At 36.7% G+C, this 15,962-nt stretch overlaps 2 protein-coding genes across 3 annotated transcripts; one reads left to right on the forward strand and one right to left on the reverse strand.

Moving 5' to 3' along the window:
- The first annotated feature begins 692 nt into the window (after positions 1–692).
- On the forward strand, positions 693–8,017 carry LOC113704974 (chaperone protein dnaJ 13-like). The gene is made up of 13 exons (XM_072060648.1): positions 693–1,060; positions 1,785–2,071; positions 2,520–2,717; positions 2,809–2,923; positions 3,016–3,102; positions 3,547–3,635; positions 4,376–4,460; positions 5,038–5,091; positions 5,693–5,773; positions 6,212–6,289; positions 6,666–6,905; positions 7,085–7,192; positions 7,267–8,017. Exons 1-13 carry the CDS (start codon positions 908–910, stop codon positions 7,321–7,323), a joined length of 1,632 nt encoding a protein of 543 aa, XP_071916749.1. The 5' UTR covers positions 693–907; the 3' UTR covers positions 7,324–8,017.
- Positions 7,975–15,907, reverse strand: LOC113703398 (protein arginine N-methyltransferase 1.6). 2 transcript variants are annotated; one of them, XM_072060647.1, is made up of 14 exons: positions 15,558–15,907; positions 14,709–14,943; positions 13,514–13,639; positions 11,973–12,137; positions 11,803–11,896; positions 11,613–11,701; positions 10,917–10,973; positions 10,001–10,237; positions 9,750–9,823; positions 9,031–9,124; positions 8,794–8,943; positions 8,615–8,689; positions 8,414–8,504; positions 7,975–8,242 (listed from the first exon to the last, which is right to left on the reverse strand). In XM_072060647.1, exons 1-14 carry the CDS (start codon positions 15,905–15,907, stop codon positions 8,088–8,090), a joined length of 1,992 nt encoding a protein of 663 aa, XP_071916748.1. In that variant the 3' UTR covers positions 7,975–8,087. The 2 variants fall into 2 exon arrangements, with proteins under 2 accessions (XP_071916748.1, XP_027080548.2); XM_027224747.2 differs by having other exon boundaries at positions 10,702–10,973; positions 11,778–11,896.
- Between the last annotated feature and the right edge of the window lie 55 nt (positions 15,908–15,962).

Below are 15,962 nucleotides of genomic sequence, written 5' to 3' on the forward strand. Positions count from 1 at the left end.
CTATCATTCGAGCATGCTCATGACAAGGGCCCAACATTGATGAGAGCATGTGTCAGATCACACTTAAAATAGGCTCCTTGTTTTATTTATTGACAAGTGAGCCGATGACAGCGTGTGAAGGGCCCAGCGTTTTGCATCGGTGGGCTTCAACAATCAAATAAATGGGCTTTTACATCTTCAACCTGGTGAGCGACGTCCAACCTTTTTTCACATAGGGACCATTCCAGCCACTTATTAGGACAAAAATGATGAAATGAAACGATTAACGTTGATGTCAACTTTAAAGGTTACGAGAAAACTCTTATGTTTACAACATTAAATTTCTACAAATAATTAAACCAAGATAAATGTTAAGATTTTCAAGTATTTTATAATATTCTCATATTATGTAAATTAAACTTATGACAAAATGAATATACTAATGAAAAAAAAAATCAGTCACCAACTAAGTGGTGACGGGGTAGGTGTTGATGGTAACCTCAACAAGGTGCTGGTTCAATGGAAAAGGTCGGTTTACAAATCAGGCCCAACTTTGCTCAAATGTCAATCAGAGATCCACAACCCAACGGAGGCAGTTTGTCAAAAGTATGACTTTGGGCTGAGAAGAAAACATGAAGCGGGTTAACTCAAGGCCCAAAGTACTAAAGTAGCTTGACAAGTGATCTAGGCCGGGTAACCTGACGCCCACGAAAGTTACAAGTTGCTGAAGCCAAACAGTCCCTTAAATGGGATTCTCACAGTGTTCTTCAAGCTTTGAACAGTTTCAGAGTTCGGAGAGAGGCTTTGCCAACTCCGTCTAAAACCCCTTTATGAAAATTTTCATCTTCCTAAACCCTAATCCCTAATTGTTATTAGTGTTGCTGTTATTGTTATCTGTTTTGGTGGATTATTATAATTCAAAATAGCAATGAAGGAGGAAGTAAAAGGAGGAGGAGGAGCCCCAAACAGAGAACTTTATGCACTGCTGAATGTATCACCAGAAGCCTCAGATGAGGAAATTAGAAAAGCTTATCGTCAATGGGCTCAAGTCTATCACCCTGATAAATATCAGGCTGCTCAAGTACTCCATCATCCCAATTTTTTTCCCTTTTTGGGTTGCGTTACTTGGGATATTGTGTTCCAATTAAGAATTTCCATAAATCATTTCTTGAATAGATTGTTCCTGTTAAATATCAATCTCCTTAAGTTGTAACATCCCTTTTCGTATTGCTACTTTATTCGCTAGTTTAATTTCATCTACAATATTTTGTTGGGGAAAACCTTAAGATTTTGTTATGCATTGTGGAGTATGTGAATGAGAATTCCAAATTTGGGCGTGGTATTCTTTTATCGAACATTATGCATTATCTTGGTAAATGTTGTTGGATTTTAAGCTGGTCTACCAGTTGACTGTGACTGGGTCTGGGACTTGATTATTGGTATGTTATATTGCATTCGATACTTAGTAGTTTTTTTTCTTAACATTCTTCAAATAGATCATATTAGTAAAGGTTCTACCAATTTGAGAGAATTGTGAACCTGGCTAGCTCATGTATCGGTATCAAAACTGCATCCTATAAAATGCTCGAAATGCAATATGTGCATCGACAGCTGATGGGCAGATTGTTTGCTTGTTATTTATTCTTTTATTTCAATCTGGTATGGGGATTGGGCTAGGGAACTGCATTAGCGTGGGACCTTAGCTAGTTCCGCCTTTTGTACAAAATTAGTTGAAGAAAGGATTTTTTGGATTCTTAGTGTTCGGGAAAAAGAATCTAAACTAATTTGTGCTTAAACCTTTGCAGATGAAAGATATTGCAACAGAGAACTTCCAGCGTATATGTGAAGCCTATGAAATTTTATCAGACGAGCACAAGAGGCTGATATATGATATATATGGCATGGAAGGACTAACTTCTGGTTTGGAACTTGGTCCAAACCTAAATAAGGCGCAAGAAATTAAAGAAGAACTTGAGAGACTGCGGCGTCAGAAAGAACAAGAAAAGGTCTCATCACATGTTCGACCTTCTGGTTCAGTTATGGCAAATCTGTCTTTGCCACAATTTTTGGAGGGTGATGGCATTATGAGAGGGTACAGCTCATGCTGCTTTACATTTTTATACTTATCTCAAGTTTATCCAAATTGCTAGTTCATTTTTCTGCCAAAAAAGGAAAAAAAATACTATCACTTTATCTTCTCTCTTTTCTGCTAATTTTGTGATTAATGATGCCATTTTTTGTATCTCTGAATTAAGAAATCTATGCGATTCTACTAAAGCTTTATATAATAGCTGGCTTCCCAAATTCTTGCTCCAGTAAGTAGGAAAGTATTATGCGTTTCTCATGTTGGGTGTTGGTGCCAGACTTCTAATTCATTACAAATTCATTAAGAAATGTCCTCATATTATCAACTTAACCCTACTCATGACTTCATCAGCTGACAACAGTGATGGAAAGCATGTATTGAAGTTGTGGAACAAAACAATCTTGCACTGCCATGTTCCTATCATCTCATGTTACTATTGGTATTGATAATGCAGGATGGCTATGGCAAGTGAAGTTCAGTCTCAATTATCTGAACGGAGTGGTATTGCTCTCGCTGGGAACCTGGCAGTTGATGGGAGTTCTGGTGGTGGCGTTGCCTCTATTGTCTTTAGACATCATATATCTCCCGCATCTTCCGTTGAGTTTATGGGTTCTGCTGGGTTACGGGCATTAATAGGGGTACAAACTTCTCGGTAGGAAGGTTCACTATTGGTTTCCTGCTATATTTTTTGTTCCCTTACATGTAACTTAGTTGGATTAACTTGTTCTTTCTACTGTCTTTAGTCAACTATCCCAACACTCTTCTGCTACAATGGGCCTTGCCATGTCTTTAAAAGATGGTTCAATTAATCTTTCCAACAATTGGACACGGCAACTCTCAGAGACAACTAATGGAAATGTAAATTTTCCTCATATTGATTCTTCTCTTCTTCTTCTTAATTTTTTTTGGGCCAAATTCACTATTAGTTTTGTGGTTTTGCTTTATTTTAGATACAACTTGCATTAGGGACAGACACATCTATTGGCGTTGGCTGGCAAAAGAAGGATCAAAAAATGTCTGCTGCTGGGGATATCAAGGTATGGCTCTGTAAGGGCAGCCTGGCTCGTAATGCAGTTATAGTTTAACCAGCTAATGTTTCTCTTTCCTATGAGTAAATACATATCAGGACACTCAGCATTGTATCTTTGAGTGAATAATAATGAGTCTATTAGTAGTAAAATGCATACGGAAGTTAGGATTTCAGATTATTCATTTAATATCATAGATATTTTGGAAAACAAATTTTTATCAAGTCAAATTTCTTTTCATTTGCAGAAAAGAAGCTTCACGAGTAATGATTTCACCTTATTTTATGTTTGAATTATTTTTGCATCTAGTATATTTACATCTAGTAAGTTCAAGCTTCAAATATGGAACACCAATGTTGGTGTATTCTCCCTCTCTTTTGAATCTTCTTTCCTATACCTTCCCTGTTATATACCTTAGATGTTCTATCACTAATCATTTTCAACATATTGTAGATTGGTCCAGGTGCAGTTGGCTTAACAGCTCATTATACACATCGCTTCTCCTCAAACTCCCATGGGCGCGTTGGAGGAAGATTTGGAAGGTCTGTGTATTATTAAACATTGTTAGTTTTGCATCTTTAATTTGCCTAAAGTTTTCTGGAATCTGAGCATGAGCCTCATATAGATATAGTCGAGAGATAGCTTGAATACGTAAGTGCTAGTCAAATAGTGCCTTAAACATGCAAGATCAATGAGTTCTCCCTCTCCCTGTCTTTGTGTGTGTCTATGTTTGGTGGTGTGTATTTATGTCTTTGGGTCTTTGTCGTAATAATGATACTTCGAAGTGATACCTCTTCTGCATCCCTGACTACCTTATTTTGAAATGCAACTTTAGAAGTGGAAATATATTTGACTAGGAATGCAATTTGTCTAATATTAAAATCGTCTCTCATAACTTCGAAAGTGATACCTTGTTTTATTGCTTGTGGAGCAGCTTGCAATTATATATCTGGAAATTGGAAGTGCTTCCAAGTATTATTTTTGCAATTATATATTCTGCTACGTACCAAATGACAAAAGGCTGGTGTTATTTTTGCCTATTGTGCTTGTATGTCCATTGCATTGTATTAAAAGTGCATCTAATATTTTTCATTTAGCTGAATTTCTTGATTAAAAACATATTTTGTGATTTAGTATCTTAATTTCCGGTTAAAAACATGAGAGCAGCATGCTGCTAAAGGGTTGCATAGTTTGACTGGTTTACTTGAAAGGTTTTATGTGCCTGCAGTAATCATTTGCTGCTTGTCTTTTGACTTCTGACATTGGACACCAAATTTTTCAGTGGAGCACTTGAACTTGAAGTAGGAGGTGGGAGAAAAATATCCAACTTCAGCACTGTTCGCATGCTGTATACGATTGGAATTCAGGTAGTGGAGTTAATAACTTCCTAATTTGGCATTGAGCGATTTGGAGCCATAGATAGAGAAATTAATGTTGTCAAAGCTGCATATTGACTTTCTAGGCATATGTTGCATCAAAGGAGTAAGACTACGAGACATGCCAACAAAACATAATGAGACTTGCTTAACTTATAGGTTGGTTAATTCATTGTTCATGGGCCCTGTGATATCAAAGAGATCCAATCATTGTTATGTAACATCATCTGGTCACTTTTTTGGTAAAAATAAAAAATCAGTACACCAAGTTTTATGCTCTATGCTTCTTCTGTATGATCAAAATTCATGGTTTACTTATACTTATTGGAGTGCATAACTTTCGTGTACAGAAGCATAGATTTTTTTTTTTTTTTTTTAAAGATTACCCTCAACGTCAAACATTACATTCTTTATTCCTTAATTACATTGGGTTAAAGGATGGTGGTTTGGATGGGGAAGGGAGGGAAAATGAATAGCAATTTTGGAGTTTTCTGCTGTGGTTGTTATATGTGATATTACCTGTTGTAAGCTTGTTTTCATCTCTAACAGCTGTATATGTTATTTATAGGGAATCTTTTGGAAATTTGAATTGCACCGGGGAGGTCAAAAGTTGATTGTTCCTGTAAGTATATTCTCAGTGTGGCAACCAAGCATATGCTTATTGTACTTTGGTTTTGGGTAACGGACGTCTAGCATCTGCAGCGAACATATATTTGCTTTTAGTTAGGTCATATAACTTGCCGAATCTACTCATGAAATCTTATTGATTATATAACTGAGCTTAAGTTTGTACGTGTTTTTCTCTGCAAGAAAATCTCTGAGAGCCTGGAAACTGATTTTGTTATCCAGGCAAGAGTTTGTTCCAAATTTGGGTCACCTGTAAATCCACCTTCTTGCATTCTGCCCTCCTTCTTTCCAGTCCACAGAAACCTATTCTGATGAAACTGCAAATCGAGGTTAATTATAGACTTAATAAAAGTTCAATGCACTTAGAAAGGTAAGAGTTATGTATTTCTTCTATCAATTAGTTTCTTTTCCATATAATATGTTAATTGGAGGTAATTTGCCACAATGTTTTACCCTTTGATATAGTTGTCTAGGTGACTGCAATACAACTAGAGGATCTTAATTCTCTTTAGAGTTGTAAAATTAGTAACCTGTCTTGGTTTTTCTAAATCCATGTACTGGAGGTTGATAAAATCTTTGATGATCTAAATTTGCAGGTGTTGCTGTCCAGACAGTTGAACCCTATCTTTGCTAGTGGAGCATTTATTATTCCGACGTCACTTTACTTTCTAGTCAAGGTTGGTGCTTCAGTCTGTGAAGTAAATTAACGACATATTAGTGTCTCCATCTGATATTTGCTTAATAAACTATTGCAATATGTTGATTAAGCTGAAAGGCATTACTCCATGCTTTGTTTTGAGCTGCAAAATTTTTGGTTGAGACCCGGTGTATGGGAAACCAGTGAATCATTAATGTCCACTTTATTGAACTTTTGCAATTGCTATCATTCGTCTTCATAGTTCTTCTTCTTCTTTTTTAAAGCGCTTAGAACTACCTGAAATTTGGAATTTGCTCCTAAATGCCGTTATGAAAGAATTCTGCAGTTTGAAAAAGTAACCTGTTCAGTTATAGGTTATAACTAACTAGTTGAGCATGAATTGTGAATATCTTCCAGGTTACATTGTATTATCTGCATCTTCCAGAGGGTTTGTAACGTTTTTGCTTTGTAATTGCAGACCTACATTGTGAAACCTTATAATCTGAAACGTGAGAAAAAGAAGTCGTTGGAGAATGCTGAGAAAACTCTATCCCAGGTATTCTACATACTTTCTAGTGCTGGTCTTTCCTTCTGATTATATAATCTCCACTTGGTTGAACCATACATAGATTGCTTGTCTAGAAGCTTATTGCCACCATTCTCTGCATAATGTATGCTATCTTCTGTCTATATCAAGGGTTTCCTTTTGAATGCTTATTGTGACAAAACTAGGGTTCTAATGGACTGGACCTGTTAAGGTTATCTAAAAAGAACAGAATATGACTGGCATGGATATTGGACAAAATGAATGAAATTATCAACTGATGCATTAGCAATTGTATTCACTTTTGTTGCCTAATTTTCCTTTATATCTCAAATTGAAACTTCCTTAATTCTATGTTTCTCCTTTTACTTCTTTTTGTTCTGCATAGGTTCGTGAGTCAAGGGCCACTGCTGAAAAAGCTCAAAAGTTGTTGCAAAATGTGGCCAATAGGAAAAGGAGTAGACAACTCGAAACTGGCGGACTTGTGGTCACAAAAGCAACTTATGGAAGTCGTAAAGCTCTGAGAAATAGAAGTGAATCTGAAGAAGCAAAAGATGAAGCTACCTCCCAAATCATCGATGTTACTCTACCTCTAAATTTCCTGGTTAATGAGTCAGGGCAACTTAAGGTGTGCTTCCTCTTTAAATTTTTTCAACAGGGTTATGTTGAAGTCGGTGCTTCTGGAAGCATCTTCATCTAATTTGTGAATACCAATTATATTCCTGTTTCGGATGAGGATATTTTTCTGAGATCACATGAATTGGACCTTTTCAGCTTTGATTATTGACTTGAAAAATGTTGGTGCAGCTACATGGGGGTGTAAAAAAATCCGGAATTATGGGCTTTTGTGATCCTTGTCCAGGAGAACCTAAGCAGTTGTACATAGAGTACACCTATGGTGGCAATAAATACGAGGTAAAACCCAAGCCCTCTTCCATCAGCTTTCACTATATTTACTTGATGACTAGAATTACTTTTGTCTGCAACAGGTTACTGTTGATGACTATGAGGAGCTGGTGATCCCCAAGGAAGCACACAGAATATAAACGTCCATGAAATCAGTCAGATCCTTGGCCCCATGATGAAGACTTGTAAAACTTTGGGACCTCTTCACTTTTCCAAGTCTTAAACGGCCCTTTTAAGTCATATGATTCCTTTTATGGTGCGTTCCTTGGAAAAGAGGAAAAGGGAAGGATTTTTTCAAGATAGTTTGTATCAGAATTCCCTTGTGCCTCCATAAGAATTTGGTGTCGCTAGGAGAACAAGTGATGGCATGTCTTGTGGTGCTTCTGGATAAATATCCGAAGCCATTCTATCTTCTCTTTTTGCTTTCCCGGTCATTTTGGGAACTAACTACAGACAGAGGTAAGGTCATTCAATCAAGATTTAGCCCCCCCCTCAGTTCAGTTTAGTTGCCATATTACACTCAACAGACAGTTACTGCCTATGTGGTGGACTATGGAAACTTTCATCAAGCATTTTGATTCTTGCTTTGCAGCCAGGAATCAGATGGGTTCTGGATGCCAACTCTTAGACTTAGTCTTTTGGCATCTTGATTGGCATTTTGTAGATACCATAAGGATACCAATTTTGTAATGTCCAGTAGGATAAGAGTTTTTGTATGTATCAGTTCACGGGATATTTACCCGTTGCAGTGAACTTATACACTCATATTTATTTGAGAGGGGGAAAAAAAATGGTAAAGGAATGTCCTAATCAATGAAAGTTCAATCTTTCTCACCTCGCAGTTACATCAAGGAAATCATGAGGATAAAAAGGCATGGACAGTAACAGATTGCCAGTTCCTGAATTAGAAAAATACATACTTAATATTGAGGTCACCACTTGACGGATCAAATGATGCTTTGATTTCTATAGAGGAACAATCAGCAAGAGTCAATCCTTGGCTTCCAGCAGCTACAGGCTTATTCAGAAGTTTCACTGCTTGCTTCCAATATCTTTTATCTGAAAGGCACAATCAACTTAACAAGGAGCTCCTATTGTGCTACTCATATGTGATGATGACAGTGAAGAGGTTTTGTCAACAATAATGAAGCTAATAAGCGAATCTTAATACTACATAAATACAATTAGAGAAAAGAAGCAAGATAGCCCCTTGATAACAGTAATACGCACCTGGTCCGGTTGACAACTCAGTGGATGAATCCATCATCCAATCAATCCAAAGTACAAATCCATGACAAATCCCAGATTCTGTAAATTCAACCTGTAAATCTACTCTTAGTATTCGCATCACAGTAGGTCATTTTTCAAGAGAATATTATTAAGAGCCCCAGTGTTAGTGCAGCTTTGCATGCTTAGATCAGCATATGATACCTGAGCTGTCCCAGCGCATGAACTGATTGGTTTCAAGAAATCAAATTCCATAATAGAGACGGTATCACTGAGTCTCTGAAACGAGTTAAAAAGTATTTCAACAGTAAGAGGTGTACTTCAAACCAGGAAAACTTTTCTCTAACATAATATTCACTTTTCCTGAGCACCATATAGAGTACCTTGCTTTCCCCACACTGCCATATAGGAAAGGGTAGACAAGGACCTTCTTCATCTGCGGGTAAGTCTCCACATGCCCCTAAAGTAGAATTGGCAACTGAATGATCAAAGCCTTCAATCTCTTGCAGGCAGCGGTGACTTCTCCAAAAATCCTGATTAATAAGTTGGTGTCCCCACGCCATTAATACAAAATACCAAAAAAGTAAATAAAGTGGCAGCTACTAGCAGTTCTGTCTTACAGGAAGAGACATTGCACAAGCCCTCAATATACCCTTACAAGGCACTATCAGCACGTCTTTTGATAGGACAGAATCAAGCATTGTTCGCTCCTTCCTGCAAATCACATCAGTTCATGAAAAACTAGAGATAAACTCCTCAAACTACGAGTACAGACGTCAGTAAGAAAACATAATGTGATGGTTAAATTAAATCTGCAGACTTAGTGTTGCAAAATCACCATGTCCACACAGTTCAGACACTAAAAGCAAAGCAGCAAGTACGTAAGTATGCATACGAGAGAAACAGAGAGAGAGGTGGAGAGAGGGGGAGGTGCAGAGCGAGAGAGAGCACCAAAAATTGATCCAAGAGTGGCATTCAAAAGTGCATGATGGTCTCTGCCTGTATTATACTATTTTAGCAGGTACAGAAATTGTCTAGGAGTAATTTAGCCAAACCATACAGTTTTAACAAATGAAAAAATGTGAAATCAAGAGCATCCTTTATTATTTGCTAATATTGTGAAACCATACAGTTCTAAATTATTATTTGCTAATATTTGTTTTGTTTCATCAATTAATTGGAAACAGAAAATTGTCATAATGTTCAAGACATAAACATGCTGTCAAGGTGATATTTCAAGTTATTACCAGAGAATTCAACATTTCAGGTCAAGAGAAGAGATATAAGTTTTCTTTCGGTCCATGATTAACAAATGCACATGAGCAAACACCTCAATTACCAAAATCGCAAGTTTCGCCAAGGAAGCACATTCTCATTTCCATAATAGAAAGGTTCTCCAACAAAAAGGCCAACCTGCAGAGAGGGGATATGAATGAAACTGTAATATTCAAGCAGTAAAGAGAATCACGAAGTGAAATTATAAGATATAAAGGTTAAAAAGCCAACATGAATCTCAATTTATGTCAGACCGAACAAAACATTCCAATATAAAAAAAAAAAGCCCATCGTCAGGTAAAATTTATCCCAAACCTTTGTTTGATGCGTATCTTCCATTGTCAATTGCTGGTTCCTTGTCCTCAGAACTTCTAAACGATCCATTGAGTAAAGATTTGAAGAAGCAACGGCTTGCAAATAGTGGGTCCCCTTCTCTCGCAGTCCAGGGAACAAAGCTATAACATGTGCTGATTTAGAAAGACTGGCAATAGCAATTGGCAGGAAAAGACTGTCATCCACAACAATGCACATGGGAGAAACTTTCTGCTTCAACTGCAGTAAACAAGTCAATGACAAGTAAACAAATCAAATATTTGAACAGGTGATAGGTAAAGACCTTGTTATTCTTCAGAATTTAAGAAAAACTTAAGTGAAGTTGTAAATCACAGGATCAAGCTAACATGATTAGCGGTCATAATAATTGGAGAATTGCTTTAAAAAAGATATAAAGACTCGCAGTCGCAGAGTTAAAGTGCTAGGAGCATAGGAAGCACGGTTATCTTCATATACATGCTTCCATGTATAAACCAGTGGCGTATAGGGGGCACTTTTATGTTCCTAAATATGCTTCAATTTATGAAGTTCAAGGGTAAAATGAACCTTTTCCACGGGAAACCTTTTATCAAAATATCCAAATTCGCTAGCACTTTTTTAGGGGAACCTAGTCGACTTAATTTCATCAAGCAGGTAAACCAAGAGAAATAATTAATCAGCCGAGTGAAATACAAGTAACTCACAGCATTCTTAATCACATTAAACATTGACAATCGCCAATTACAATCTCCATATATCGCAATTTGCTCCGGTGTTAGAAAGATCTGATTATCTCCTGGAGAAGGGTCGCAATGTCCCCCATCTTCTTTCTCCAATGAAGTCTTAACTCTGTATGAGATACTAGTTTTCGTATGTCTAGCACCTACAAAAACCTCTTGATGCTTGCACACAGTCATACCTTTCTCTGGTAGGAACCAAATGCACTGTTTCCAGTGGTCACACCAATTTCCCATACCTAAGAAGGCATTAAGTTAGACAGAATTATAATTTGAATAGAAAATAAAGTCAGATCAGCAGACCAGAATACCTAAAACATGGGAGACAGATCAGAAAAATGCTGCAGTATTTAGTCGTTAAAGTTTATGGAGAAGCAATTCCTTTGAGCTGTGGGCTACAGGCAGCATCAAGAATTTGTGCTCCTTGACAGAAATTAATCTATTTCAGTGCAGACATAAATTGTCCCAGACCTACTTTCATCACCATTTTCTTTTGTATTATCCCAATTTTAATCCTACTTAAAAGCAGTCATTGCATCTGTTTGTGCCATATTCATCTACAGTTCAAATAAGTTTAGATTGCAAAATTTTGAAAAAATTAAGGAACCATTAGGAAAAGCAAATACTGTTGCCAAAAGATGGATCTCCAGTAAGACAACTGTATTCTAGGCAACAAAGTATAAAACTTCCATTTGTAATGTGAAATAGTTTACAAACTGTCCTCAAAGTTTGTCCTCAGTTGGATTAACAGGAAAAGGCCCAATCACTTTTTAACAGATTGCTAATGCATGATGACTCCCAATGACACATTGATTACTGCTTACAGGTGAAAATTAATTAGTGATGAGAGGAGAAAATCAACAGATGTTGCATCTTACCGGGGAAGAATGATTTGGATTGATCACTAATCCATTTTGGTCCAGTACAATAAAAAATTGTTCCTTCATTGTCAAGTTGAAGCAACCACCTGACAGAAAAACTGAATATTAAAATCCTTAACAGAAATACAGAGAAAAGGGGTTATTGTTGTTCCGACATATTACCATGAGACAATAGCATGAATTGTACCATCATTAGTAGCTTTTATGCAGACCTCGGTTTTTCTATTGCTTTCTGGCCTTTTCCAAAATTCAAAATCAAAAACTTTGAATGGTTCTGAAAGCTGAATAAAATGTTAAAACAGGGTTTAAATAACAGAGATTTTCATTTTTAAGAACAGTCCCAAGTGTTATCATTACCAGTTTAAATTCTTCTTTCATTGCATCACAATGCATGGCAAACTGCTGCTCTTTAATTTGTAAGATTGAATGCACTCCATTTGGAACGAGATAGATACCATCCAATGCTTTGGCCTCATTGTTAATCAAGTCATGAAGCTTCCGCAAGTATGGGCTTTCAACAAGCTGAAAGGGAAGCAGTGAAAGAAAGGATGAACAGCTTTATCATTTTTAAATGCAAATATCAGAAAACTCCTGTCAATCTTAAGTATGACTAAGTGATGACACAGATATTAAGTTATAGCTCATCCATATACGAAAAGTTGTAGAAAGGAGACTTTTGCTCTCAGTATACAAACCCAAGAGTCAGATTGTCTATCAGAAGCAAAAGATTAGGACTTATGCTAGCCTATAGTACAAGTAGTTTTTTCTTAACTGACATGACACTGGGGAAGGTTGCAGAATGCATTTGGAACCATAATTTGTCTGAGTTGTACTTGTGTGCAACACCCCATTACAATCCCAGTCTTAATGGAGACTGCGGTGAATCAGAAGTAAATCCTAGTCAATACAAAACAGCTTTTCTTGCGAGCTGAGTCATTTCTCCATGGGTTTGGAGACCATCAAGTTCTTAAACCTAATATGAGGATTCCAATATTCAAAGAAGATTGGCTTAGTCTCTTAAGAATTAAGTTTCTTTATTCTTGTATACTCTTCCTCCTTTTAGTCCCTGTCTTTATCTTGCAGTAGTAGTTGTCATCTTGCCCATTCTTCTATTGCCAATCCTGCAGCCTTACAAATCACGGATTAGCTTGTACTCAGTCATCAGAAATATACTTGTTAAAACTATTTTTTTTTGCATCTTCGGAGGATATTTTTTGAGGCACACCACACTTTTGTTCATCATACAGCTAACCATAATTCTGTTAATGGCTTTTACTTTCCAATTTGCAAGTGGGCACAATGCCAGAAACCATTTTCTCAAAATGAATTTTCCTCAATTTTGAGAAGTTTGAGATACACAAATCAAGGTAATGGTCTAAGAATCATCCTCTTAAATCAACAGATTTTGTAAACAATGATTCTAGTCAGAGAAAAGATGCTGGCTGATCTAAAGAAATGCCAAAACAGAACGATAAGGTCAAGAGATAAACAATCAAAATCCTGATCAAAGTTCTACATTTTGGTTCAGTATATAAATGTTTCCAACATTCATATTGAGTAAGGCACAATCAACAGGTGTTTCTCCATGGTTTCATTGAGATCAAAGGGAAGTAAATGTACTTGATGGACCATGATGATAACCAACTGTAGCACATTACTTTTACATTAAAAAAAATACCAAAATAACTGCATATAACCAACTGTAGCACACTACTTTTACATAAAAAATACCAAAATAACTGCATCTTTCTTTCCTGCTAATCATACTCCTTGAACAAAATGCCATGCTTTCACAAGATTCGCTAAGGAGCTTAAACGAAGATAGGATTATGACCCAAAGATTTTACTCCAATTAGATAAAATTCAAATGACTAAATGGGTTCAATATGGAAAGACACCTGGCCATAAGTTGTCGCCCGGTATGGTACAGTTTGCGGATTTTCCACCAAGAGATTATCATGAGCATGCTGTAAAGTGGGAATCAGCCCTTCACCCAACAACTCCGAGTCCAGAATTTCACTGACCTGTAATAGCATGATAAGTAATAAACAAACAAATATATATTATACAACATATCTTATAGCATGAGATAGAGAATCAAGTAAACTAAATACTAATTAGTACTTACTGAATACACCAACTGAAAATCTTTTAAAAGGATTTTGTGATAATGCACAAGAAGATTAGCTCTCTGCAAACTACTTTGACTTTGACATGCATTAATTTTATATTATAATGGGTGCATTTAGTCGAATATTAAGCTAAATGGATCATTATTTCAACTTATAGCCTTGTTTCCAGGTTAACAGCAGCAGTTAGCTATTAAAAATGATTATGTAACACGCAAAATAGATTATACAAGAAGCTTAATTCAGCTGTCTCACCCAAGACATACTTCGAACAGAAATAGTCAGCCACAATAGCCGGCAACTCTACTCTGTTATTTTGGTCAATTAGATTAAACTGATGGCTCTCGATCTTCTGTAGTCCATTGCATTTGCAAATGAAAAAGAAAGAAGGTACCACAGAAGTTCTGCTTTTTCAAATGTGCCTCCCATTTGATGCATATCTATTTACCCAACAAAAAATGCAGGGGAACAGCAGCTCTGATGAAATAACATTGGCAGAAGTCTGGTGAAGAATTCGTAATGTTACTTATTCAGGGAGAGAGTCGAGCCTCAAATCCACTGGACTCATCACTAAAAGAATCATAAAAAACTATGGAAAAGAACCGAAATGGTTTACTTCAACAAAAGGTAACAGTTTTGGCAATGCAGCTTCTGGGCCTCACTTGTCTGGCCCCACAAATACTTTAAAAGAAGCAGAGAGTGAAAAAAAGGGAAAAAAAGAAGATTGACGTTGAACAATAACCAGCTTCTTAGAAAAAGTTCAAGAAAGTTATGTATTTTGACAAGCCTAAGCTACTGCTTAATCTAAAATAGAGCTAGTCATTAGGGTAGCAATTTCCATATTCACATTTGCAGTTAATGACAAAATTTCATTACTTAACAGTTACCCTTTCCTGATTAACTATAGCTGTAACCTTCTTCTGTCATAATATTTAAAACTTGTGTGTGCGATATCATCACTTACAAGAACATCAGCACGTGAACTCATATCAATGCCAACTTCTAATTCATCAGATCTCTTGTTGATGACACGTACTTTCTTGTCCATTCCATTTGCTCGTAACACTTTGCGCATCAATTTTACCATGGGAAGGTATGATTCACAGGCTGTTACCTTTCCTTTTGGACAATAACTCGTGGATGAATCATCAAGACCCATCGCCCTAGCAGCCATCATTGACAATAAACCAGTCCCAGCACTGAAAGCAAAATATTGGGTTCACAATACATAAGACAGTAAATTAAAAAAAAAGAGCAAAGACATTTCAATCCTTCAATAGGTAACGATGTAGCCAGTCTGATAGAAAACTCGCAAGCACATGTAAACACAAATGTTGTCAAAAGAATAACATCAATACCAGCAAAAGTTCTGAACCCTCTACCTAAGATGCACCTTAGAATACTATGCTAACAAAGGAATGCTATATCTTCCAAATTTTTATTTCTCATAAAAATTCCAACTATCAAACAATGCTTTCTTTCTCCCGTTTTTTCTATTGTTTCTGACCTTAACAAAATGCTGGTATGGATAGCATTAACGTTATAAATGAATGTAAATTATGCAAGAGACACTGAAGCAATTGTAGAACTCTCATAAATATAGTACCTTGTTTTCTTCCAAGTCTATAGTCCTAAGTCCTTGGCTTCTACATTAATTAGTAGAAGTCTAATCTTTCACATCCCTGACCTGCTTGATCATTTTTTATACATGGAATTTTCATTGATCACAACTTTCAATTATCCTTGACTAGTACCAAGCAAACTTCTGTTAGTCAAAAGTTAAAAGTGAAAAAAACTTGCAGATATAAATTACCCAATATCAAGTACATGGCAAGGCTTAGTAATGGTCTTATCAATGGCTTGACGAAATGCTCTGTTTCTGTGAGAATCATTGAGCATGTCAAGATAAGAAGTGGTGGCCAAAAGGGGCTCCTTGGTTTTCTCTTCTGGGGTTTGGTTTTCTTCAATCACAACCCATTCTGAGTTGCCAGTGAGTGGGTCGAGTTTGAGCTGGAACATCCGCTGAGCTGAATCAGAACTCATGTTTCTGACTGCTCTAGACTTGAATTGAAAGGAGGAGGGATTTTTAAGAATGGTGAAGAGGCTGCAGAGGGAAAGCAGGCGGTTGGGGAGCAGTCGGGGCTCAAGGAAGAGGGAAAGCATCAAGTTTGGGTTGGGGGGTCGGGCCGCTTAGGATACGGTGTTATGGATTATTTTT

The sequence above is a fragment of the Coffea arabica genome, chromosome 8e (assembly GCF_036785885.1).
Source record: "Coffea arabica cultivar ET-39 chromosome 8e, Coffea Arabica ET-39 HiFi, whole genome shotgun sequence".
Classification (NCBI taxonomy): Eukaryota; Viridiplantae; Streptophyta; class Magnoliopsida; order Gentianales; family Rubiaceae; genus Coffea; species Coffea arabica.

What these genes read in the sequence shown, in the direction of transcription:
- LOC113704974 (XM_072060648.1), top strand. Translation starts at nt 908, where the DNA reads ATGAAGGAGGAAGTAAAAGGAGGAGGAGGAGCCCCAAACAGAGAACTT. An exon ending in ATAGGGGTACAAACTTCTCG is followed by an intron (nt 2,718 to 2,808) that starts GTAGGAAGGTTC and finishes TACTGTCTTTAG; the next exon opens with TCAACTATCCCAACACTCTT. An exon ending in TGTATACGATTGGAATTCAG is followed by an intron (nt 4,461 to 5,037) that starts GTAGTGGAGTTA and finishes TGTTATTTATAG; the next exon opens with GGAATCTTTTGGAAATTTGA.
- LOC113703398 (XM_027224747.2), bottom strand. Translation starts at nt 15,907, where the DNA reads ATGCTTTCCCTCTTCCTTGAGCCCCGACTGCTCCCCAACCGCCTGCTT. An exon ending in GTTCACGTGCTGATGTTCTT is followed by an intron (nt 13,640 to 14,708) that starts GTAAGTGATGAT and finishes ATGCTATTACAG; the next exon opens with GTCAGTGAAATTCTGGACTC. An exon ending in GGGCGACAACTTATGGCCAG is followed by an intron (nt 12,138 to 13,513) that starts GTGTCTTTCCAT and finishes CTTCCCTTTCAG; the next exon opens with CTTGTTGAAAGCCCATACTT.